We start from the raw sequence: 26,500 nt of genomic DNA, 5'->3' as shown, positions 1-26,500 counted from the left end.
AACGTATTTTTACAGCGACCCATCTGAACCCTCCCCATTGACGCCGTCACACTTACTCATCGGCCGACGTCTTAATTCCCTCCCGCCAAAGATCAAAATCAAGGAGATTTCAGTACGAGACGAGATGAAGAAAAGATGGCTGTACCGAGAATCCCTCTTGAACTTCTTCTGGCGACGTTGGCGGAGCGAATATCTTCTCGAGCTTCGTTCTGCACATATCTCTTCGAAACCAAAACCAACTGGAAATCTTCAAGTTGACGACCTAGTTCTGATCTACGAAGACAAAACCCTCGACATCTTTGGAAAATGGGACGAATCGAAAAACTCTACCCTGGCAGAGACGGAAAAGTTCGAGCCTGTCTACTAAAAACAGCAAAGGGATATCTCCGTCGACCAATACAACTACTTTACCCAATGGAGTTGAAGGACGGCAAATCTCAACACGAAACATCATCCGGGGGAGTGTGTTAAAAATAGACTTAAAAAATGATCTTTCGCGTTCCCTTTTTTTCTATTTAATGCGTCATTAAAATATGTATATAATACGATACAAATTCTAAATTAATCAGTTCGAATTCAATGATTGTGATTTACCTGCTACTAAAATAAATGTTTTATTTAGTTTAAACTCATTGTTTCTTAATGTCATCGAAATTCCTTGGCTATCCATCTTACGATTAATGTTGGAGAGTACCTGTTCCGCTCAAACTTCCTTCTGAAAGAATCAAGCTTAGAACCTCAACATTTCAAAAGGTCAAAGTGGCGCCGGTAACAACTGGGCCAAGGGTCATTACATGGAGGGTGCTGAGCTCGTCGACAGCGTGATGGACGTCGTCCGAAAAGAATCGGAAAGCGCAGACTGCCTTCAAGGCTTCCAACTAACCCATTCACTGGGTGGTGGCACTGGATCTGGAATTTGAACGCTGCTTGTGTCCAAAATGAGGGAAGAGTTTCCCCGACCGGATCATGGCTACTTACTCCGTCGTCCCTTCTCCCAAAGTGAGCTTCACTTAATTTGAATGCAGAATTAAATAATCAAATGTTGATTCGGTTGAAGGTGTCAGACACGGTGGTGGAACCGTACAACGCGACGCTGTCAGTCCATCAGTTGGTGGAAAACACGGACGAATCATTTACCATCGACAACGAAGCTTTGTACGACATTTGTTTTCGAACTCTAAAACTATCCAATCCAACCTACTAAGACTTGAACCATTTGGTGTCCTCTACAATGTCTGGAGTAACCACCTGTTTGAGGTTTCCTGGTCAACTCAACGCCGATCTGCGCAAACTGGCGGTTAACATGGTCCCTTTTCCTCGACTTCATTTTTTCATGCCCGGATTTACTCCCTTAACAGCGAGAGGAAGTCAACAATACATATCCTTATCTGTCTCCGTGTTGACTCAGCAGGTATGTCACATTTGTCGTTACAAAACGAGTATTTCAAATGTGTAATAGCAGTATGTAATGGGAGTTTTAAGGGTCATAAATCTCTTTACTGTTGTCGCTTATAGATTTTTTCGGCATTTTATGGTCCATAATTTTCTTTTGCTAAGTTCCGTTGGTAAATTTGAGAGTGAAGTGAGGGGAAAAACATATTTTATCTTCAGTTAAGATTCCCGAAACTTATTGCTTTACCTATGGTCATTAAAATTATATAGTACAGTCTTAATAACCCCATCCACGTTATGCCAACATTAAAATCGGTATTTTATTAAATCTGCCAGGGAAGTTAACGTGAAAGAAATAGACGAAGTATATTATCTGCACTGATAATAAGTATGTATAGTCCTAAATTAACTTATTTCGTAAGGTCTACAGACCAATTATATTGATCTTTGGAATGATCACCCCAACCAAACTTTTAAGTTTAAAAATGAATTAACTAACAAATTAAAAAATGGCTATTTCGACAATGTTATCGAGTGAATTTACTTCACAATTTATCAGTTATACATTTCTATTTAAAAAATATGGTATATTTTTAGAATATAGGTAGTAAAATTAACTATTGCAAAATTTTTTTATGCTTTTTATTGACGTCGTCTTTAAGCAATATTAAAAATGGTTTCTGAGCGAAACAATCTTAACGTTTCCACTTAGCTAATGGCTTTGATTTCAGTCTTTTATTTTAATAAGTGGCCATTGGCAACTAATTTTTAAATCTCATTTCGATGAATTTTTATTCACGCGTCTTTTGATAAACGATAACTAATGTTTCGAAAATGACTAATAGATGTTTGAGGCGAAGAATATGATGGTTGCTTGCGATCCTAGACACGGAAGGTATCTGACTTGCGCTGCAATGTTTCGAGGTCGAATGAGTATGAGAGAAGTTGATGATCAAATGCTCAACATTCAAAATAAAAACAGCAGGTCCTGTTATATTTGCAACCGTTTTGTAGCAATACGAAATTATAACTGTTTTTCACTATTAGCTATTTCGTGGAATGGATTCCAAGCAACGTAAAAGTAGCAGTGTGTGATATCCCACCGAAAGGACTTCTAATTCAACTGCCATACAAGAAATTTATAAACGGAACTCTGAACAGTTCAGTGGTAAGTTAACATTCTTCACCGTAATTCATGTTTTCAATCGTCGCTTAGAAAAATAACAACATAATTAAGCATTAGGTATTGCTTCTAAACGCTATTTAATTATTTGGCAGCACTTATTACGAAAAAAAATAGTTGGTTCTAATATGGGGAAAAATATTCATAGCCAGCGACCAAGAATGGTTTCATATATATTGATTGAGAATGTATGTATGAAAATGATTTTTAGCGTTACTCCTTCATGAAAAGTAAAAAACTAGAGTTTCCTATAACTTAAAACAGGTAGCAAAATCACGTGGTTTTGAAATAATTTTTTTTACGTGTTACATCCACGTGTGTCCACGATGGATCATGCCCGCCTAAATTACGTATGTACGCATTTATTATCCACGTGAATTACACGAGTAAAAACCCCTATTCAACGCCTTTCAAATACTGACTTTACACTATCTTAACACCTTTTAACCACCAATGTTACACTTCTTAACACTAGAATAACACCCTTCAATTACCAACCTTACACTTATATAACACCACCCAAACACTTATTATACACTCAACACCCTTCTTACACTTCCTCAACACAATTCTTACACTTCCTCAACACAATTCTTACACTTCCTCAACACCCTACTTACACTTCCTCAACACCCTACTTACACTTCCTCAACACCCTACTTACACTTCCTCAACACCCTACTTACACTTCCTCAACACCCTACTTAAACTTCCTCAACACCCAACTTACACTTCCTCAACACCCTACTTAAACTTCCTCAACACCCTACTTAAACTTCCTCAACACCCTACTTAAACTTCCTCAACACCCTACTTAAACTTCCTCAACACCCTACTTAAACTTCCTCAACACCATACTTACACTTTCTCAACATCATACTTACCCTTCCTCAACGTTATACAAATTACGTTAGGACTGTTCACGAGCCGAGCTGAGCGAGCTTTTTGATAGCTCGGCTCGACTCGACTAGCAAAAGCAGCGGCTCGGGCTCGTGACCAGTCCAGGTTTACGTAATTTTGAGCTTTTTCATCGATTAAATAATGAATAGAGACAAAGGTCAGCGGTAAAAGAAAGATGTTTAATATAGTCCCTTACCTCGCTTTTATTTTATATTTGTTCTGATATATAAAATGACTGTTATAATTTTTTTCTCTATATAAGAGGCCAACAGAACTTCAAATCAACAATATATTTCTATCGATCTTCACGTACTGAGAAGACTTAGTAATGGGAAAATCAGTAACCATACTATCGACCATGATTTTCTTAACAATATAATTTTTACATTTTGCATTGCTAATCAGAGTAATACAGGCTTTATGTTTCGACCCGTTAATCGGTGAATGCTAATTGATGTATCACATACTTCTACTGGTATTTAGAACAGAAAAATAACGTGGAAAATAATTGAAGTAAAAATGTTTAATGATAGTCTTTTGGCGCGTTTATCACAGAATTAAAACCCTACGGCGGTGGCATTGATGTAACACGGAGGTGTGAAAGCGGAAGGGTCAGCGATGTCCTTTAGGGAGGAATAAGTGGACACGGCGCCGCCGAGGATGCCCAGTCCGATGATTTCGATGAAGTAGACTCTTTTGTGCAGGGAGATCTCGTGTTTGGGCCATTTGGGTGGCAAGGATGAGAAGGACAGGCGGCTCTCGGAGGCCGGCTGTTCTTGGCCGCACAGTCTCATGTAGAACAAGGGCGGGAAGACGAACGTCATCAACGTCACTGTGGAACCGCCCACCAGGTTCAGAATCTTGCCAAAGTGAGGAATGGACTCTCCCATGAAGACGATTAGCACCATAATGGCCGTTCGTAGGACGCATCGGCGCCAACCGAACGCTAATGCAAGTAATAAAACAGATAATTAACAGATAATTATTTGGAATTATCATTGTTGGTTCATTTTTTAGAATTATGTTACCATCGTCAATTTTTATGGTTTTATATCTGAAATTTACAGCTCCCTATCTACATCTAAAAGGACATTAAAATGTTTGATTTTCACCAGGGACGTCATTTGGTGGGTATATTCCCATTGGATAGAATCCTATTGGGTCAAATCCCATTTATCTATCTGTTTATTTCGTTAGGTTAGGTTATGTTAGGTTTCATGCTTTCACTTGTGAGCTAACAAAATGTCGGTTGAATGGGACAGGCGGTCGAATGGGATTCGATGAATGAGAATCGACCCAATGGGCATCGACTCAATGGGACAAAAGCCATTTGGGGTGGGGCAAATGGGTGCATGAATTTTTATGAGCTAAGAAAGTTATCGAATTTGTCTAATACCAACTCATAATCGGATGAAGTACAAGGAATTTCTTTGGAAACTGGTTTGTTCTGTCTATTATCCTGAAAATAACTAGCAATCATGTCATAACTATTTCGATTAATAATCCCAAAAATATTAAATTTTACGCGTTTTAAACTTTAAAAAAAACTTTTGCCCTCTCCTGAAAAATCCTGAAATGACGTCCCTGATTTTCACTTTATAAATTTGTAAATTCGCATATTAGACTTAAAAATGGAGCTGAATCCGAAATCCTTATTTAAAATATTTAGGGTTCAATTATTAAACTGGAACATATCTTAAAATATTTTGAAAATTGAATATCTTCAGTTTATGATTGCACTCACAGTGAGGGAGTTTGAATAATTCTTCCATCTCTTGGGCCAATGGGTTGAAAACGATCACAAACGCGAACAGGAAATGGATGGCCAGTAAAATTTGGACAGTCGTCTTCAGCGGACTCTGTGAAACTGAATCCAGAATGCTGGATGCCACGTCAGAACCATAGACGAAATAGCCGGTCAACGCCACTGGCATGTACAGAGAGAACAATCCTAAAAATAATCCACGAACTATTGAGAGATCTTATACAAAACAAATAAAACAATTATCAATGTAACCCAACTCCTCATGATAAACCGAGGGGCTAGACACTTCCTAAAACTCTTTTCACTGATTACAAGCAGATTGAACTGACACAATGTGAGTAGAGCCTTTGGTTATGCTAAATCTATAATCAGTAACGAAATCAATTACGTACCATCCAAGCTACAGTCATGTACCCCTATTACGGAAAGTGATTAGCCCCTCGTAATGAAACGACGGCAACAGTAAGGAAATTTATTTATGACGACAAGAATGCCAACTGGGTGACTTGAATTAAGTTTCTGGAAAGTACTTGCAGACGGTTAAACAGTTTAGGTTTAATTCTTAACGCACAAAGTGAAATTTTAATTCATTTGGGAACGGATCTTTATATGATGTGTGTAACATAAGATTTATATGGCCAATTAATTTTTCAAATTAATTAAATTTGCAACAAAAAGTATCGCAGTACCTTACGCAATACATTTTATTTTATTTCTTGAGCTGACGACGCGAAATGCGACTCCCGCGATATTTATAAAATGTAGCACCACGAAAATTATAATAATAGTTTTGTTTTAAAGCCGATTGAAATGCTTCGAAAGAAAACTGCAGATGAGCTAATTGTTTTACTAAAAAATTACAATATACACAAAGAATTAAGAATACATAGCAGAAATGATATTTTAAAAATCAACGGCGGTTATCCGTGAAATTTTACTTTGTCGAGTTTAAATAAATACCGACAGTCACCTATTTGTACTTTGTTGTAATATTTTGGGAAATTGTATAAATGTAAATTTCATTTAATTTGTCTAGTTTCCCATTAATTCAAGTAAATAAATCGCCAAATAAGAGTAGGTAATGTAAATGAAACGATGCTTAGGGAGTTAGGCCTACTATCTGAAGATCGCCGCGCCGGTCCAACGCACTGTCACCTACCATACCTTCAGCGAGAGCCGTTGTTTTCTCTTCTGTATTCCGTATAATATCATTTGAAAATTGTAATATTTTCATTCATTTTGGAAATATTTCTATGATTTTGTTTAATGTTCGTATAATTAATACATTGGGCAGTTTTATTGATGTATGAATATCGTATGTATCTCCGTCAGTTGGCTGAAACTCTGACGGGAAAGTTGTATTTATACGCCGAAGGGGGGGAGGTACATTGACGATCCGTTGAAATATCACGTTCCAAAGGCGGAAGCAAAAGCGAAACTTTTGTACGAATTAAGCCATATTGACTTTTGTTTACAAGATGTTGATTATATTAGATTTCATGGGGAGTGAGGGGGTTTTAGGAAGCAAACCTACGGAGCAAAGTAGTCTGCCGCCGACCAGGTGCCTAAGAATATGAGACAATTAATGCAATTTGCCTCAGGTATCACCCTTGCTAACTTTCGTTCGATTACTTTTACTCTTACAAACTTCAACAGATTGATCGTCTGTGTGAAAGCATGGTTTGAAAAATCGAAACTAGATGAACCCTTAGTATGCCAGCGTGGTTTTTAGAATATCTCCATTCCCATATTCTATGTAACCTATATCTTTTCTTGGTATCGTTTAAATTTCGGCGGATTTTCGCGATAGTCTCCAGATTCCGCTAATAGGACTTCAAAATTACCATCTCTTAATTGGTTGGATCTACATAATATGAAAAATGAGGAGCAACCGCAAATAAGTGTTGAATTTTTCAGATTTATCTGTGACCTTCTAAGAGATGCAAAAAATTAATTGGTTGGATCTGCTCCCTAATTTTTTTCCACCGTTAGAAATTGTTTTTTTTGGTGTAAATATGAGCAGTTGCCTTACTTACCGATAAATCCAAATATAGCTGCTTTAGGAAATTCTTTCTTGTCCTTCATGTCGTTCTGGAAAGTGGGGAAAGTCGAAGCTCCTCCGAAGGCGAACAGGATAGTCCCAAAAGCCAGGAAAAATTGGCTGAAGGTGGGGTTGTTGTAGGCAATAGGCGCTACGGTGTGGTCACGCGCGGTGGAGATGACGATTAGGACGCAGGCCAAAGCGGTCGTGACCAAAGCCATCACGGCGGCTTGCCTAGAATAGTTCCGTACATTTCAATGATATTATCCGATTTAAAAATGATTCAAAACATACTCGGAGGAGACGTAGCTGGAAAAGTACAAACTTTAGGAGTGTCTCAACTACATGAAGTTAACATTGCTAACAAAAATAAAATACTTATTTCAAAATAAAATAGCATCCGTAATTAATCAAGGCCCGTGCATGTTCGAAAAAAAATTATGGTCTTCTGGATTCGCCGCAAATTCCAGCTAGGAGGGCTTGTACTTCGAATATGCTGCTCAGGCCTTGTTTAGAGCATAGGCCATGGTGATAAATCGCGTAGGCTACGGCCGGTAGTGGCAGCTTCGTAGGACAGAGTTTAAAGAATAAAACTTATGTTTAAATATTTTTTTTATAAATCTCAATATTTGTATTATATTATTTCCAAATCGAAATACTATTTACCCCTTGTAATTCCTTCTCCCCGTCATGCCGGAAAAAATTCTACCATTGGCAATTCTCCCTAACTACATATAAACACATTCTGGGTTGTTAAAGAAGCGTGAGAAGATTTTTGACAAATGGGTATTAAGAACATCCACTATGTTTAGACACATCATAATTTTTAATTATGTTTCATATGAGTGAGCGCGTTAAATAATTTACTTAGCATTTTTTAGAATGTATACATTATTCGGGGTCTTCAGACTAAGAAGGAGAGTACCCGAGGTGTTTATCGCCGATTTCGTTCAAAGTCGGCCGTAATGTAGACCTATATGAGTTATGAAATTCCCAAAAGGAGACGTTGCAATACCCATTCGTTTTGCCATGCCAACCGAAAATGTTTTTGACCACTTAAAACAAAAAATATTCATTTAAAAAAGCATGGGATTTTCTCGGTTTCACAGGGTCCTTCCTACGAAAATTAAAAAAAAAATTAAATTACGAAATGGGGAATTTGGATCACATTTAGGTATATTTCATAAAGTTTGGGTAAATTGGAACATTTTTGGGGTAAAATTGTAACAAGATTTTGGGTAAACAAGGAAAAAATCTTATTTTTGTTTTAATTGGTCAAAAACATATTCGGTTGCCATGGCAAATCGAATGGGTAGTGCAACGTCTCGTTTTGGGAAATTTCATATCGCATAAAGGTCTACATTACGGCCGACTTTGAACCAAATGTGCAATAAACACCTCGGGTACTCTCCTTGTAAGTCAATAGGTCTAACCATGGACTAATTAATTAGTCCATGGTCTAACCAAGGAAGATCAAAGAATGGAAAGGCAGTCTGGCGGAATTTTGCAGCCTACCCGTTCAAGGAAATTCCGAACTAGTCGGGGCCAAAAAGGGGGAAACGATCAACGATAATAAGTAGCTAACGCCATCTACTGGTTTGAACCATATGCTGTGTATTCTGCTGTATTATTTGGTACATCTAAACCTTTCTCACAATTTTGGCGTGTAAAAACGATAGATTTCTACCAAGTATGTTTCATCTTAATCTTAAATAATGCGCAAAGTTTGTGTGTTTATGTTAAAAGAACTCTGTAGAGCTTTCTTAAATATAGCTCCGCAATTTCCTTTCAAAAATTCCGAATTGTTTAGTGGACCTAAAATTGAAAACTAATTCAAGCATAAGCTATTAAACTTTGGCGATTGGCCAAGTCCTCAAAGCAGGTAAGTATTTTCAAGGAAGATTAAAGAAGATTAATAACAGATTCTTTAATCTTCCTTGACATTTCTTACCTTTTGAAATCTCCAAATCTTAATCGATTACATGATTTCACAGTTTCGCTTCTGACTAGATTATGAACCCGTATGAAGTCGCTAGTTCCGTCAACTTCAACTATCTTTATTGCATCTGAACTGAACTAAAGAGGTTTTCCCCCCTAGGAACTTTGAACGGGCAGCCTGCAAAATTCCGCCAGAATGGCGTTCCATTCGTTAATCTTCCTTGGTCTAATACGCGCTTTTTCCATAGTGAGCTCGTGTAAAGATCCATGGGCTGCGTTCAGCAGAGCTCATCGGACTAATCGGTGACATCGGTTTCCTACTGTACGCTTTTTCGCATTTCCGGTTTTGACGTCACGATAGTCATCGGTTACTCACCGAAATCATCGGCTGGAAGAGTCAGTTTTCCGATGACTGACGTCATTATTGAAGTAAAACTACTATAAAAGCTACGCCATTTTAAAAAACACCGATGACTGAATAAAAGCGTTCAGCAACTTACGACGTCATTATGACGAAAAAGCTCATCAGTGGAAAATATAAATCCATCAGGTTTTTTTCCGTTGACTGTTACTTAACGTAAGTAGAAGGAAAGTAAGGTCGACACTCCGATCCCGGGGTGGGGGTCAGGTTCGGGATCGGGGTCCGGGATTTAAGGGGTGAAATGGGGGTAAAATCATAGAAAAGTCAATGTATTTAGGGTATTTCTCGCGACGATTTGTTTTCTCATATATCAACATATTGTGTCCAGGCCAACTTGTTCATTTATCTACGCTTATCTCGAAAGATACTTGAACGTATATCTTATCAAGTTTTATCGTACGGAATAAGTTGAAATGATGTAAAAATTGATAACCTAGGCGACGCGTGCGCAGATTACCCCGGGGGACGCGGTTAATTTGAATTTAAGAGTGTTTTGACGTCATGGAATATTCGTTGTTAAAGTAGAATGGAAATATTTTTAAACTTCATTTGAATATCATTGTAGTATGCTTGACACTTGAACCAATCTCACGAGTATTTCTTAAAACGAATATCTCGATCGCGTTTTATCGTACGAAATAAGTGGAAATTATGTAAGTTGTATGATACTTGATAACCTAGGCAGGAAGATAGCGCGCGCGTGCGTGGATTACCTGGGAGGCGTGGATTACCTGGGAGGCGCGGATTGCCCGGGCGCGCGGTTAATTTGAATTTAAAACATGGATTCCCTCTCCGAAATAATTCATGTACCCAAAATTGGACCGCAAGTTTTTTTCTTTTAGGGGAATCTCTATGGGAGTTTAACATTACAATAAAGCTAATAGGTCCAGTTTGGGGTACTTTTGGTCCGAAATGGGGTACATAGGGCCGAAAATGGTGACTTTGGTCGTTTTAAGGGTACTTTTGTTCTATTTTGGTCCATTTTTTGGGTGCATCAGAAAAGCAGTTGGAAAAACGAAGAGCCTTATTTTTCCACCCATCTCCAAACTCCAAAAATTTATTGCTTTAATTTATTTATCGCATCCGTAGGTATAAAATAAGATAAAAACCACTTACCTATATTTTAATTAAGGTAAATTAAAAATACTTAATTAGTGTACTAAGTTACGTTTAAAAGAACCTTTTGTAACAATTCCAATATGTAAATATAGGTATAAGGATTGAAAAAATACTTAAAGTGGTTTTACTGATAAACTCTAAAGGAATTTAACTTTAAAGGGTATCTTAGATTATTGTTTTTAATTTTATTCAAGTTGAAAACGTATTAAGAGTCCTTCAAAGTACTATAAAAGGATTTTATTTACGAACTTAATTCATATTTTCTTCAAACTTTCAATTCGCTTTTATTACTATTTAAATACGGTAAAATATAATTCTTATACACAAATATAGTCAGAAAGATACTATAAAACACTAAAATTAAAATTAAATTAAATTTGTGTGGATAAGATTTGTAAATATCATTTTGAAACTAATAACTTTCACGCTTTATTTAAGTCAAGCCAATAAAAACAATTACCTATATTTTAAATATGGTAAAATATAAATACATTTCCGATATGTAAATAGGTAGAATAACACTATGAAAAGTTCCTTTTTCTTCTTTTAATACGACAACACACAACTCTGATACGCAAATATATAAAGAAAATATAAAAAAAATTTACTCTACGTTCGATACGTTAAAATACATTTCCGATACACAAATATAGATAAAGAAATACTATAAAATGTAAAAAGGTAGAAAAATACTACACATTAACCATTATGAATTTAAGCTTACAACATCCTTCACGTATAGAGCATAACATATATGTTCAGAGTTAACTTGTTTCCTCGTTATCTTTATCGCATGTGTTTTAAATAGCGTATGGAATAAGTTAAGAATGTACTGAAATGGTGTATGTTTAAACCTCGTAGAATAAAGAGTAAAACATATGTTCAGAGTCGGCTTGATTACTAAAGCGAATAACACAGAGACGTTTCCGGTGTAGTCACGTAGGAAGAAAAATACTACAACACTCTCTATACTCTACATTCAACACGTTAAAATATACTTCCGAAATGCCAATATAGGTAGTAAAATACTACAAAATCTCTATACTTTACCTTCAATACGTTAAATTACATTCCAATATGTAAATATATGAGGAAAAATACTACAAAAGCCTCTTTTCTTGGCGTTCAATATGTTAAAATAGATTTCTGAAATGCAAATGTAGGTGGTAAATACTACAAAATCTCTATACTCTACCTTCAATACGTTAAATTACATTCCAATATGTAAATATAGGTAGTAAATACTACAAAAGCCTCTTTTCTTGGCGTTCAATATGTTAAAATAGATTTCTGAAATGCAAATATAGGTAGTAATTACTACAAAAGCCTCTTACTCTACGTTCAATACGTTAAATTAATGATATGCCTCCGATCGAATCGTTCATTTTTTCCTATTTAAATATACGCATTTAAATTAGAATTGCTTCTAGTGTTCGACAGTCGATTAATTTTTATCCACAAATTTTCCGATTTATTTAAAAAACGTTGGTAAAAAGAATATCATTTTAACTTATTTATTTGTGTTTTTTACCCAACCAAGCATTTATTTGAATAAAAGTGGTATTTATTTAAATAACCAATAGTTAAATAAAAATTGTTAAATGTTTAAATAATCGAAAGTGAACAAGCCTATTTTTTAAATAAAACAAACAGACTTTAGAGTTGATAAGATTTGTAAATATCATTTGAAACTAATAATTTTCACGCTTAATTTAAGTCAAGCAATTACATTTTTAAAAATGAAAGAAGTTCAACAATATAAAAATTTGTAAATATTGTAAATATTTTTAGGTAATAAAGAAATTAAGAAATGTTTTAATTAAAATATCTTTCATTTTCTACTACATTTTTTAAAATGAAAGAAGTTTAACAATATAATTATTCTAATATAATTTCAAAATCAGGTATTATTTAAAGTACAAATGCATAATTTAGTGAAGCAATTCTTATTTAAATACTTTTATTTAATTAATTTGTGTATCTGAAATGTATTAATTGAAAAATAAGTGGGTTTTACTATTTATCACGGTTTTTTATATATATATATATATATATATATATATATATATATATATATATATATATATATATATATATATATATATATATATATTGGAATTGTTACAAAAGGTTCTTTTAAACGTAACTTAGTACATTAATTTATTTTGGAAGTTCAAAACGTATTAAGAGCCCTTCAGAGTACTATAAAAGGATTTCATTTACAAACTAAATTAATATTTTCTTCAAACTTTCAATTCGTTATAATTTGAATTTAAATGAAAACATCATGGATTATAGGTGCGTAATCTACTATTAGACCGAACTAATTAAAAAATACTTAAAGTAAGTGGTTTTACTGATAAACTCTAAAGGAATTTTGGAATTTTCTAGAATAGCAAAGTAAAACTAAAACGTAAACCAAGTTTAAAACGAAACTAATAACTGGGAGAAAGGTTGAAGTAAGTAATTTTTTTGATTTTTCGTTTTTTAATTTTTGAGTTCCCTATATTATTATAAACTAAATTAAATATAATTTATGAAAATTTGTGATAAAAGATCTGCTCCTTCGTGTTTTACATATATTTAAAAACTCGAGATTTTAATGAATTGTTTTCAAAGCATGAAAAGTATAGCAGATCCTTTGATTTTAATTGTAGTTAGTAGTTACTTAAAAAAAAAGTCGCTAGCTGACTTGGAGCTGGTGTAGTTAAATTTTAAAAATGTGTATTTTAAATTTTGTTTGTAAAAGTTTTTTTTGAAAAAGTTTAGTATTATAGTTTAAAGTTATTAAATAAAATAAAATATAAATTATACATTTGGTTTAGTATTTTACTATTGCAAGTAAAATTAATAGTAATTTCAATTACTTTTTTAGTTTTTTTTTGACAAATATGCAAACTATTTAGTTATTTCAAAAACAAATACGTCGAATTATTTGGTATTCGAAATACTATTGGTTAGTTTTTATATCTTTAATTTTATTTTTCAGAACAATTTCTCTTTGTCTAGCTTCTTCTAACTTTAATTTAGATGGCCTTAAAGCCAAGTATTTAACAAATTTTGTAACCAAGTAGATGGAGCTTTAAACAATTTTTATGTCATGTAGTCAAGGAAATGTTCAAATATACGTGTATTTGGTCATTTTGATGGTCAAATAGCCCAGTATGGAACTGCGAGATGATAGTCAGACATTGAGACGCGGGTGGCGCCCGTGCCCCAGCGTCCGCGCCCTCACCCTGATGGTGCCCCGAGCCTCCGTCGACGTCTGAAATGTGAAATGGGGCACCGACGGGGCTGGCGCGGACGCTGGGGCACGGGCGCCACCCGCGTCTCAATGTCTGACTATCATCTCGCAGTTCCATACTGGGCTATTTGACCATCAAAATGACCAAATACACGTATATTTGAACATTTCCTTGACTACATGACTGAAAAATTGTTTAAAGCTCCATCTACTAGGTTACAAAATTTGTTAAATACTTGGCTTTAAGGCCATCTAAATTAAAGTTAGAAGAAGCTAGACAAAGAGAAATTGTTCTGAAAAATAAAATTAAAGATATAAAAACTAACCAATAGTATTTCGAATACCAAATAATTCGACGTATTTGTTTTTGAAATAACTAAATAGTTTGTATATTTGTCAAAAAAAAAACTAAAAAAGTAATTGAAATTACTATTAATTTTACTTGCAATAGTAAAATACTAAACCAAATGTATAATTTATATTTTATTTTATTTAATAAATTTAAACTATAATACTAAACTTTTTCAAAAAAAACTTTTACAAACAAAATTTAAAATACACATTTTTAAAATTTAACTACACCAGCTCCAAGTCAGCTAGCGACTTTTTTTTTAAGTAACTACTAACTACAATTAAAATCAAAGGATCTGCTATACTTTTCATGCTTTGAAAACAATTCATTAAAATCTCGAGTTTTTAAATATATGTAAAACACGAAGGAGCAGATCTTTTATCACACATTTTCATAAATTATATTTAATTTAGTTTATAATAATATAGGGAACTCAAAAATTAAAAAACGAAAAATCAAAAAAATTACTTACTTCAACCTTTCTCCCAGTTATTAGTTTCGTTTTAAACTTGGTTTACGTTTTAGTTTTACTTTGCTATTCTAGAAAATTCCAAAATTCCTTTAGAGTTTATCAGTAAAACCACTTACTTTAAGTATTTTTTAATTAGTTCGGTCTAATAGTAGATTACGCACCTATAATCCATGATGTTTTCATTTAAATTCAAATTATAACGAATTGAAAGTTTGAAGAAAATATTAATTTAGTTTGTAAATGAAATCCTTTTATAGTACTCTGAAGGGCTCTTAATACGTTTTGAACTTCCAAAATAAATTAATGTACTAAGTTACGTTTAAAAGAACCTTTTGTAACAATTCCAATATATATATATATATATATATATATATATAAAAAACCGTGATAAATAGTAAAACCCACTTATTTTTCAATTAATACATTTCAGATACACAAATTAATTAAATAAAAGTATTTAAATAAGAATTGCTTCACTAAATTATGCATTTGTACTTTAAATAATACCTGATTTTGAAATTATATTAGAATAATTATATTGTTAAACTTCTTTCATTTTAAAAAATGTAGTAGAAAATGAAAGATATTTTAATTAAAACATTTCTTAATTTCTTTATTACCTAAAAATATTTACAATATTTACAAATTTTTATATTGTTGAACTTCTTTCATTTTTAAAAATGTAATTGCTTGACTTAAATTAAGCGTGAAAATTATTAGTTTCAAATGATATTTACAAATCTTATCAACTCTAAAGTCTGTTTGTTTTATTTAAAAAATAGGCTTGTTCACTTTCGATTATTTAAACATTTAACAATTTTTATTTAACTATTGGTTATTTAAATAAATACCACTTTTATTCAAATAAATGCTTGGTTGGGTAAAAAAACACAAATAAATAAGTTAAAATGATATTCTTTTTACCAACGTTTTTTAAATAAATCGGAAAATTTGTGGATAAAAATTAATCGACTGTCGAACACTAGAAGCAATTCTAATTTAAATGCGTATATTTAAATAGGAAAAAATGAACGATTCGATCGGAGGCATATCATTAATTTAACGTATTGAACGTAGAGTAAGAGGCTTTTGTAGTAATTACTACCTATATTTGCATTTCAGAAATCTATTTTAACATATTGAACGCCAAGAAAAGAGGCTTTTGTAGTATTTACTACCTATATTTACATATTGGAATGTAATTTAACGTATTGAAGGTAGAGTATAGAGATTTTGTAGTATTTACCACCTACATTTGCATTTCAGAAATCTATTTTAACATATTGAACGCCAAGAAAAGAGGCTTTTGTAGTATTTTTCCTCATATATTTACATATTGGAATGTAATTTAACGTATTGAAGGTAAAGTATAGAGATTTTGTAGTATTTTACTACCTATATTGGCATTTCGGAAGTATATTTTAACGTGTTGAATGTAGAGTATAGAGAGTGTTGTAGTATTTTTCTTCCTACGTGACTACACCGGAAACGTCTCTGTGTTATTCGCTTTAGTAATCAAGCCGACTCTGAACATATGTTTTACTCTTTATTCTACGAGGTTTAAACATACACCATTTCAGTACATTCTTAACTTATTCCATACGCTATTTAAAACACATGCGATAAAGATAACGAGGAAACAAGTTAACTCTGAACATATATGTTATGCTCTATACGTGAAGGATGTTGTAAGCTTAAATTCATAATGGTTAATGTGTAGTATTTTTCTACCTTTTTACATTTTATAGTATTTCTTTATCTATATTTGTGTATCGGAAATGTATTTTAACGTATCGAACGTAGAGTAAATTTTTTTTTATATTTTCTTTATATATTTGCGTATCAGAGTTGTGTGTTGTCGTATTAAAAGAAGAAAAAGGAACTTTCATAGTGTTATTCTACCTATTTACATATCGGAAATGTATTTATATTTTACCGTATTTAAAATATAGGTAATTGTTTTTATTGGCTTGACTTAAATAAAGCGTGAAAGTTATTAGTTTCAAAATGATATTTACAAATCTTATCCACACAAATTTAATTTAATTTTAATTTTAGTGTTTTATAGTATCTTTCTGACTATATTTGTGTATAAGAATTATATTTTACCGTATTTAAATAGTAATAAAAGCGAATTGAAAGTTTGAAGAAAATATGAATTAAGTTCGTAAATAAAATCCTTTTATAGTACTTTGAAGGACTCTTAATACGTTTTCAACTTGAATAAAATTAAAAACAATAATCTAAGATACACTTTAAAGTTAAATTCCTTTAGAGTTTATCAGTAAAACCACTTTAAGTATTTTTTCAATCCTTATACCTATATTTACATATTGGAATTGTTACAAAAGGTTCTTTTAAACGTAACTTAGTACACTAATTAAGTATTTTTAATTTACCTTAATTAAAATATAGGTAAGTGGTTTTTATCTTATTTTATACCTACGGAAGCGATAAATAAATTAAAGCAATAAATTTTTGGAGTTTGGAGATGGGTGGAAAAATAAGGCTCTTCGTTTTTCCAACTGCTTTTCTGATGCACCCAAAAAATGGACCAAAATAGAACAAAAGTACCCTTAAAACGACCAAAGTCACCATTTTCGGCCCTATGTACCCCATTTCGGACCAAAAGTACCCCAAACTGGACCTATTAGCTTTATTGTAATGTTAAACTCCCATAGAGATTCCCCTAAAAGAAAAAAACTTGCGGTCCAATTTTGGGTACATGAATTATTTCGGAGAGGGAATCCATGTTTTAAATTCAAATTAACCGCGCGCCCGGGCAATCCGCGCCTCCCAGGTAATCCACACCTCCCAGGTAATCCACGCACGCGCGCGCTATCTTCCTGCCTAGGTTATCAAGTATCATACAACTTACATAATTTCCACTTATTTCGTACGATAAAACGCGATCGAGATATTCGTTTTAAGAAATACTCGTGAGATTGGTTCAAGTGTCAAGCATACTACAATGATATTAAAATGAAGTTTAAAAATATTTCCATTCTACTTTAACAACGAATATTCCATGACGTCAAAACACTCTTAAATTCAAATTAACCGCGTCCCCCGGGGTAATCTGCGCACGCGTCGCCTAGGTTATCAATTTTTACATCATTTCAACTTATTCCGTACGATAAAACTTGATAAGATATACGTTCAAGTATCTTTCGAGATAAGCGTAGATAAATGAACAAGTTGGCCTGGACACAATATGTTGATATATGAGAAAACAAATCGTCGCGAGAAATACCCTAAATACATTGACTTTTCGATGATTTTACCCCCATTTCACCCCTTAAATCCCGGACCCCGATCCCGAACCTGACCCCGACCCCGGGATCGGAGTGTCGACCTTACTTTCCTTCTACTAACGTACCCATGGTGAGGCATAGCACTGGTCCGTGACAACTTGTTTTCAAGTAGCGTATTTTTCACGCTAGAAGCGCTTATAATTTTGGGTATGACGTCAATTTTACTTAACGTCAAACATAGTATTCAGACACTATTTTAACTATCTTATAAGATAACCAACTGAAAGGAAATGCTTATAGACTTATGGACAGACGAGTTCAACTAACCAGAATTCAGCGGGTGTTCCGAAGAATGTGAATGGTAATAAGACGGCTCCTAGAATAAGGATCCAGTTGCAGAAGGTGACTCCCGCGTACTGGTACAAGAGATTGCCGATGAGCCCGGCGCACAGCAGTAAGTAGACGACCGAAGCCCCGAATAGAGTCAGGTCGACGCAAAAGGACACCACGTGCTTCATCCACTTGCCGAACGCCCGTTCCCCGATGGCCGGGTATGGGTAGCGCACTTTGCCACGGTACTCCTCCCAGCGTTCCTCCAGGATCAACCAACTACGTCCCAAGTGAATGCCGCAGTAACACGCGTTTAAGCAACACACTGATATTACCAGAACACCGATCCAACCTGAAATGTTCTCGCAATTACAAAAACATCGACGTGAATAATAACCGCGAAAACTGGTCGAAGCAACCAGTATCCATGATCTAGTCCTTTTAAATTGGTCTGGACGGAGCCTAATGGATAAATTTTATGACCTTTGTCTGTGCGTCACTCCGATTACTTAGAGTATATTTCACTAAAATATTTAACTTATTAAATAATTTTATTGATTTAATAATTTTATTAATTAAATAATTTTATTGATTTAATAATTTTATTAATTAAATAATTTTATTTCTATAATAATTTTATTTCTATAATAATTTTATTTCTATAATAATTTTATTAATTAAATAATTTTATTTCTATAATAATTTTATTTCTATAATAATTTTATTTCTATAATAATTTTATTTCTATAATAATTTTATTTGTATAATAATTTTATTGATTAAATAATTTTATAGATTCAATAATTTTATTGATTCAATAATTTTATTGATTCAATAATTTTATTGGTTCAATAATTTTATTGATTCAATAATTTTATTGATTCAATAATTTTATTGATTCAATAATTTTATTGATTCAATAATTTTATTGATTCAATAATTTTATTGAGTCAATAATTTTATTGATTCAATAATTTTATTGATTCAATATTTTTATTAATATAATATTTTTATTCATATAATAATCGTATAATATTTTTATTCATTTAATAATTTTATAATATTTTTATTCACAGAAATGTAGTCTTAGAATATTAGTAATAATGAAAATGTAAATAAATCTAATATTATTTTAAGTTGGCTTGCAATTTTTTCTCGTGATTTAGAAATATTCACGGTAACAAAGTTGTAAATTATTCTTGAATAGTACATTTGGTCGAACGGACAAATAGCCGTATCATGGATTAAACACTAAAGGATGTTCCACGGGCTAGCTTCCTAAGGCAAAGTCCTCGTTAGCTAGGTGTTATTTTTTGTTTTTCTTCTATCCAGGGGCACCGGTTATGAGTTTGTAGCGCCATCTGTTATTTTATTCCGTGATTTTTAGAATTCGTCTGCTATTTTTCTATACCATTATTTATTTAAAAGCACGTGGGTTTGTTTGCCCCTGGATAGAGCGAAGAGAAAAATAAATTTCCGGTTTTTCGGACTCGCGCCGCTAGGTGGTGACGTGACAGGGCATTTGTGCGTTTTTTCGCCAGTGGAACATCCTTTAGCCGTATCGTAAGTCTCTTTTAACAATTAAAAACTATAATATTAATATATTCAGTATATTTATTGTGTAACCTCTCATATGAGTTTAGTATATAAATCTAAGATATTAAAATATATATATACTAATTTTTTCATTAAACGATTTTGGAAATAAAATTCATGTTACTTAATATGTAAAATTTACAATTACTGAATATTTAAAAAGGTACAACTGCGCTGCCTTATATTTTAAAGTAGTTTTACAATAATCGGCAGTATAGTAATAATCAGCTAGGCTAATACCCAAGGCACCACCTTAGGCCTAAGTCATCAAGCGACTTTTGAAGCCTTTAATTCAGGTGGCCGGGTTACAATGCGTAAGAGGCTGGTGGCAAGCCCTTAATGCCACGCGAAGCAACAGTTCCCTACACTTGCTATTACCGTTAGCCTCTACCAGTTTTTATGGAAAGGGAAAACGAAAAACTCGGGGGAAAACCCATTAAACAAGTGGGGAGAGAACTTGCAAACTCAACGCAGAAGGAGTTGCTCAGAGTTTTAGTGCCACAAGCGGGTTGATCTTGCTGCTAGGCGGAAGTGCTAACCACTCCCCCACCCCACTTCCGAGAATAGCCCGAATTCCTCAGAATTGATGAGCCCCAAAACTGGGCTACTGTTTTTTGACTTAAATTTTTCATTTGGCAACCAACATTTAGTTTGTTGCTATATTTATAATAATAAGCTAGGCTTATTATTATATTCCATAAATTCCATAAATTCAGGTGGCCGTGTAAATTTGCGTAGGAGGATGGTGGCAAGCCCTTCATGCCACGCGAGCCTACAGCTCCCTACACTAACCATTACCGTTAAAATCAAGGAAAGGGGAAACTGAAGATCTCGGGATAAAACCCTTTAATGTTGAGTCTCAGTTGCCTCGATCCGTCTTTGATAACCCCAGAAGAATATTATTTATAAAATAGATCCTGTTAATGTGATTTTTTGGAAACATTTACAGTGTGTGAATTTTTACATTTTAAATCTCGACCATTGAAAAGTGCATGTTTCATTTTAATGGTAATGATGAATACTTCTGTCGTACGGGATATTATAAATGTATGATCATATAAAATGGAGAAATCGGACGATACCAACCAGTTCCCGCCAGAGCTTGAGGCAGTGCCAAGACTCCGCTTCCGGCCATTTCGCCGACGATGAAGACCGTGGCCACCCACAGCGACATCCCATGAACTGTCGTGTTTGCAGAAGACTCATTCTCATTGCGCTACGAAACCAAGACACTTCCATTAGATAGCACATTTCAAGGGACAACGTTATCACTATTTCAGTTTACGAAACATATGATGTCTCAACATCTCAAATGGTATTATGCGTCATTCCTTGGTCATTTCATACCATAACACAACTGTTAGCTTTGTTTTACGAACGCCACTTTTTGCAATAGGTTAAATTTTGGACCCAACAAAAACATTACCAAGATTACGAACAGAGAAATCGCTTGAAATTTACTTCCACTAGGTCCAGTGTTAACATGGGGATGAAAAGAATAAGATACACAAAAAAAACGGAAACTCAGTGTTGATATCTACGGGTCTCATTCGGAAAATTCTAAAATGCCTAATTAATCAATATTATTAATCCGGCATATAACCACAGCGTTCTAACAACTCGTTAAATCAATATATATGCTTATTGATGAAACGATGAAAGTTAATTTTTTCCTCAACAATAAGATATTATTTCTCGGTCGCCTCGAGCATTTTAGAATTTTCCGAATGAGACCCAAATTTTCAATAGGCCATATCTTAGCAGCCGTTCGACGTACTCGGAAAACAATGGCACTTTCTAAGTATGAATCGACCCTTTAGAATCCAAAAATGCAGGTTTCAAGGGCGTAACATCATTATTAAAAAAGTTGTCAAAAACGATATTTGGGGTTTCCGGCGGATATGTAAATGCTACACGGGAATCAAGACATATGTATGAAAGATATTAGTAAAATATTAAAAATAAAATTGGTTTCAACTTGCTATCATTCATAGTTTTTCAGATAATCGCAAATAAGTGCCAAAACCCCAACGGCCGAAGACTTATTTAACAGAGTGTACGTATATTTTCAAGTGAAATACTTCGTTAAAGGTTCACAGAATCGTTTGAAAAATTCGGGCCATATTGAGGGTAAAATTCGAGCATTATGGCCGTAAATCGTCATTATTTTACGTTTTAGTATAAGGTATAAATAAATTATTTCTTGATATTGTTATGAACTTATGGAACATTTTATTTTTTAAAACTTTATTTTTTGTGTTGTGGAGAACTAAGACATCTTTCGACAGAGCTCTTCAAAAAATATCCCTGGTCTATAAAAATACTCCCCACATAGTTTATTTAATATGTTTATTGTGATATTAGTAATGCAAATTTTTTAAAACCATCAATTGGCCAATTTCAGAAAATGGCATAAATTGAATTGTCTCTGGTTTCGCCAGTAGGGGACCAACTGCCACGATGGCCCCTACGACAAATATTTTTGGGGTTTCTAAACTTGGTCCCTCTTCGGAACCTCTTACCATTTGGAAAGTTTTGGGGTCCCTATAAGCTCAAACCTACTCAGCCTATTGCTTTATTCGCCACGGTTTCAAGCAACATTTAACTTAAAATTAACTAAAAATCTTGTAAATTCAATTATAACATTTTATTAGGATCGACGTACCCATAAAAATGATAATTTGTAAATTAAAGAAAATCTGAAATTTTAAGGTTGTATTTTATCGGTCAACCGACAGCGTTCCTAGTGTCAAAAACATGAAATTCGTGGTCCACCATCGAACGTTCTACTTAATTCTCCCTTTGAAAGGTTCAGAAATACAATTATTCCCAATTTTGGGAAAATTATTGAAGATAAAAACCTGGAGGTGTTTTTATTTTGATAAATAGATACTACCAAGAATTAATCAATTTTAACTAAGAATATGCAATCGCAACTATAACCCCGGCTTTCGTGATTTGCGGGTGATATTCTCCACCCGCCACTAGGGGTGGCTATCTTCCCCCGTTAGCTGATAAAATATAAGAGGCGTGGTTTTTCTTCTGTAAAACAGGAGGTGAATAGATGGCCGCCGTCACATTTATCAGTTACGTTTATTTATTCTTGATACTAATTTTGGAGCTGTTGTGGAAACAGTTTCAATTCAGGCGCTTAGTTATTTTTAAAACGAACAGGTGTTTGAAGTCACACGTTATTCTCACTACGCTTCATATTTTAAATAAATAATAATAAATAAAGTTTTTATACAATCAATTACTCTTCTAAACATGTACAAATTATTATTTTGTAAATATTTACATAGCGGTGGATATATTAAATAATTAATCTTTTGAAGCGACTGCTTAAACTCAGGAATCTTATTTTGCGTAAAGATTACGCTCTCATTCAGTGTTGGAAATAGTTTTGGTGGTTATGCAAATCAATAGCTTATAGTGATAAGATGAAAAAGCGAAAACCGATTAAAATCATACCGTTATTTCTCATTTTGTACTTAAAATTGCATTAGGTAAAAATTATCAAACAAAGGTGCGGGTCTAATCCAGAGTCGAATGAAGACTTTTGAAGGCTCTAAGCACCTCGTAGCCTTGGCTATGGCCGCCATTTTAGGCGTGTTTTTTTATCTATAGGAAAAATCATGGGTGACGTTGCGTGATGTAGCACTGACATTACTTTATACTTAATGAGATATTAATGTAATTAAAGTTTGTCATCGTCGAAGGTATCACGGACTTTATGCTGCAAAAATTCAAATGCTACAGCTGAATCAGGTTCCCCTTTTGTGGAACATGGTTTGGAAATTTTACCCCATATGATTCATGGTAAATCGGTTGATGGGAAATTTATGTTTCATAGCACTTCCCTCGGTACCCTAAGCACGTAAGTTTCATACATAACTTAGAAAACCAAGATATTCTCAAAAAATATCGTGTTACTTAAACTATTCAAAACTTATATTTGAGAGTAGTGCTTCCAACGGTCAACTGATCTGGTCATTCAGGTTAAATCTCCCAGTTAACTGTAATCTGAACAGTTATCTGGCTTATACTTTGAGCATTAATTCTCATGGAAACCATATAATATAATAATTTTGATGAAGTTATTTTTTAGCACTTCATCCTAATATGTTTACCTGTTCTTTCCCCTCATATCAGATATCGGAACTGATATTTGTGAGTCGGTTGGAAGCACTATTTGAGAGTGCCAAACTGAAAGAACTTACCCTTGGGAAGTGAAATATCCGTCGGAAGAGATTTGAGAATCCATTTGTAGTTTCCGATGGAGTTAATGGGGTTTGTTCACCTCCCGCCTGAAATCAAATTGAAATTCTACGTAAGAAACATTTCTATAACGACGCGTGTACATTTACAATTTCATTTACGGTGTTCTCCAACTCCCTATCTCGCTAATGGAATTTTCTTTGATCATGCACTGTCACTGGCTCACGTTGTTTATCAAAATACGTGTTGGAAGAAAAATAATATATATACTTAATAAACTTACTTTCTAAAACTACTATATCAACAAAAAATGGTTTTCATATAAGTAAATATCCCTTTAACAGGAAGTAAATTCACTTCCATTGGACAGTGTTTCGAGCCGGTGAAGGTACATGTACATTTCTACACTCCTTAGTAAGAAATATATTAAAATTTGCTTTTAGGTAAACCAGTACAAAAAGTTTCTAGGAAATTAATATATTACAAAAGGGTTCTAGAAAATTGATATATTACCAAAGGGTTCTAGAAAATTGATATATTACCAAAGGGTTCTAGAAAATTGATATATTACCAAAGGGTTCTAGAAAATTGATATATTACCAAAGGGTTCTAGAAAATTGATATATTACCAAAGGGTTCTAGGCAATTAATATAAAATTACAAAATGTTTATTATCTAAAGAAACTCTTTAAACTAACGTTCTTTAAAGGTTTATGAATATCTATGGATTACTCTAAAGGCTGTACAGGGAGCTTCAAGTTGCTTGATCAGGCAATGTGTCTTTAGTAGTATATAATTAAAAGTACGAAATTTTCTGGGTATATGTTTTAAGTGATTTTACATAAATTGAAGACATTTTTAAGGATTTTGAAGAAAAATTATAGTAACAACAATGAAGATTTTTACAGAAATCGTAAACGTGAATTAATTAAAAAAACGCAATAGCCAGATTGAGGTTGTATTAGAAAACCCGTATGAATAAAGGTGTTGCTTTATTTTGTATTATTTACACTCTAACATTTTGTTCCAAGTAGTTTTGTGGAATGAGCTTCGAAAAAACATTTTTGTATCAAAATAATATAATATTTAGATGATGTTTTCAAGCCATTATGTTTATTCTTTTACAAAATGTTTCGGGAAAAAACTACAATACTCAAAATATCCTTTTTTAGACCAACTTCCAAATATATATATATATACCTTTAGAATGGACTTCTATACTAATTGGAATTATTTGGATGTAATCTATAAAAACCTTTTAGAATATCTAGATTGAGTATTATATAATTTTTAAAATTTTAGTATTATCTAAAGAATTTCTTTAGAATATATAAACTTTTAAAAATAACTTGGTTTTTATTTATAGATTCCCTTATGAATGACTAAAAAAGTTTTCTTGATAAATATCTATAGAATACTCTATAAGCTTTAGAGTATTTTAAAGTCTTTTTAGAGACACCATATAATATGTATGAAGTCTCTAAAATATCTATAAAGACGTAATATAATATTTGTAAAGTCTCTACAGAGACGTAATACATATCTAAAAAGTCTCTATATAGACGTAATACACATCTAAAAAGTCTCTATAGAGACGTGATATAATATATACATAGTATATATAGAGATGTAATAAAATATCTGTAAAGTCGCTACAGGGACTTAATATAATATATAAAGTATCTATGGGACTTAAGATAATATCAATAAATATATATATATAGGGACTTAAGATAATATCAATAAAATATATATATATGGACTTAAGAGATTATCAATAAAATATATATATAGGGTTAATTATGTCCCTTAATAGCCTATCTCTAAAGTCGCCCTAGATACTACTTAGTTTCTATGAACACTTAATTGAATATTTATAGAAAGTATGCGGTACTAAGTTATCAATATTGGTTTAAATCAGTACCTCTTGAATGGATCCATTCATGTCTGGACGGAGTAATTGTGTCGATAATTGCAAATAAGCGGGTCACTTTAGGGCTGACTTGGCAAATGAATGAGTGCGGAATCCACCCCTTCATTTCGCAAAAAGCGGCAACACAATTAAATCCGTTATCTGTTCCATCACAATCGCTTCCAAAAGCGCTCGTGGTTATATACATGTAGTTGACTACCGCTGATAAGGAAGCTAAGCGTCTCTATTAATACAGCCGCTACCGGCGAACAGCTTAAACCAATACAGTCAACACCTAAAAACCAATAGGCGATAGCGTCAATTGTTTTGGTTTTAGCTAACTTGTTCCCAGAAATTCATCAT

General features: G+C 33.2%; 1 protein-coding gene and 1 pseudogene across 2 annotated transcripts; one reads left to right on the top strand and one right to left on the bottom strand.

Moving 5' to 3' along the window:
• The first annotated feature begins 124 nt into the window (after nt 1-124).
• Nucleotides 125-2,702, top strand: LOC149968624 (tubulin beta chain-like; annotated as a pseudogene). Its single transcript, XR_016479845.1, has 7 exons — nt 125-348; nt 623-690; nt 754-999; nt 1,058-1,411; nt 2,238-2,377; nt 2,440-2,560; nt 2,671-2,702. The product of XR_016479845.1 is annotated as a tubulin beta chain-like (transcript).
• Nucleotides 2,703-3,980: 1,278 nt separating this feature from the next.
• Nucleotides 3,981-26,257, bottom strand: LOC149968623 (uncharacterized). The gene is made up of 7 exons (XM_090154856.1): nt 26,150-26,257; nt 24,228-24,314; nt 21,094-21,223; nt 18,409-18,763; nt 7,277-7,515; nt 5,220-5,426; nt 3,981-4,421 (listed from the first exon to the last, which is right to left on the bottom strand). Exons 1-7 carry the CDS (start codon nt 26,168-26,170, stop codon nt 4,033-4,035), a joined length of 1,428 nt encoding a protein of 475 aa, XP_090010982.1. The 5' UTR covers nt 26,171-26,257; the 3' UTR covers nt 3,981-4,032.
• Nucleotides 26,258-26,500: the final 243 nt, after the last annotated feature.

The sequence above is a fragment of the Leiobunum rupestre genome, chromosome 1 (genome assembly GCF_980474605.1).
Source record: "Leiobunum rupestre chromosome 1, qqLeiRupe1.1.hap1, whole genome shotgun sequence".
NCBI classification, from domain to species: domain Eukaryota; kingdom Metazoa; phylum Arthropoda; class Arachnida; order Opiliones; family Sclerosomatidae; genus Leiobunum; species Leiobunum rupestre.
The sequence above is the reverse complement of the archived record's forward strand: the minus strand, read 5'-3'. Positions and strand labels throughout refer to the sequence as shown.

Coding starts and splice junctions, on each gene's coding strand:
- LOC149968623 (XM_090154856.1), bottom strand. CDS start 26,170: ATGAATGGATCCATTCAAGAG. Junction 21,224..24,227: donor GGATATTTCACTTCCCAAGG/GTAAGTTCTTTC, acceptor TTGGTTTCGTAG/CGCAATGAGAATGAGTCTTC. Junction 18,764..21,093: donor TCAAGCTCTGGCGGGAACTG/GTTGGTATCGTC, acceptor AGAACATTTCAG/GTTGGATCGGTGTTCTGGTA.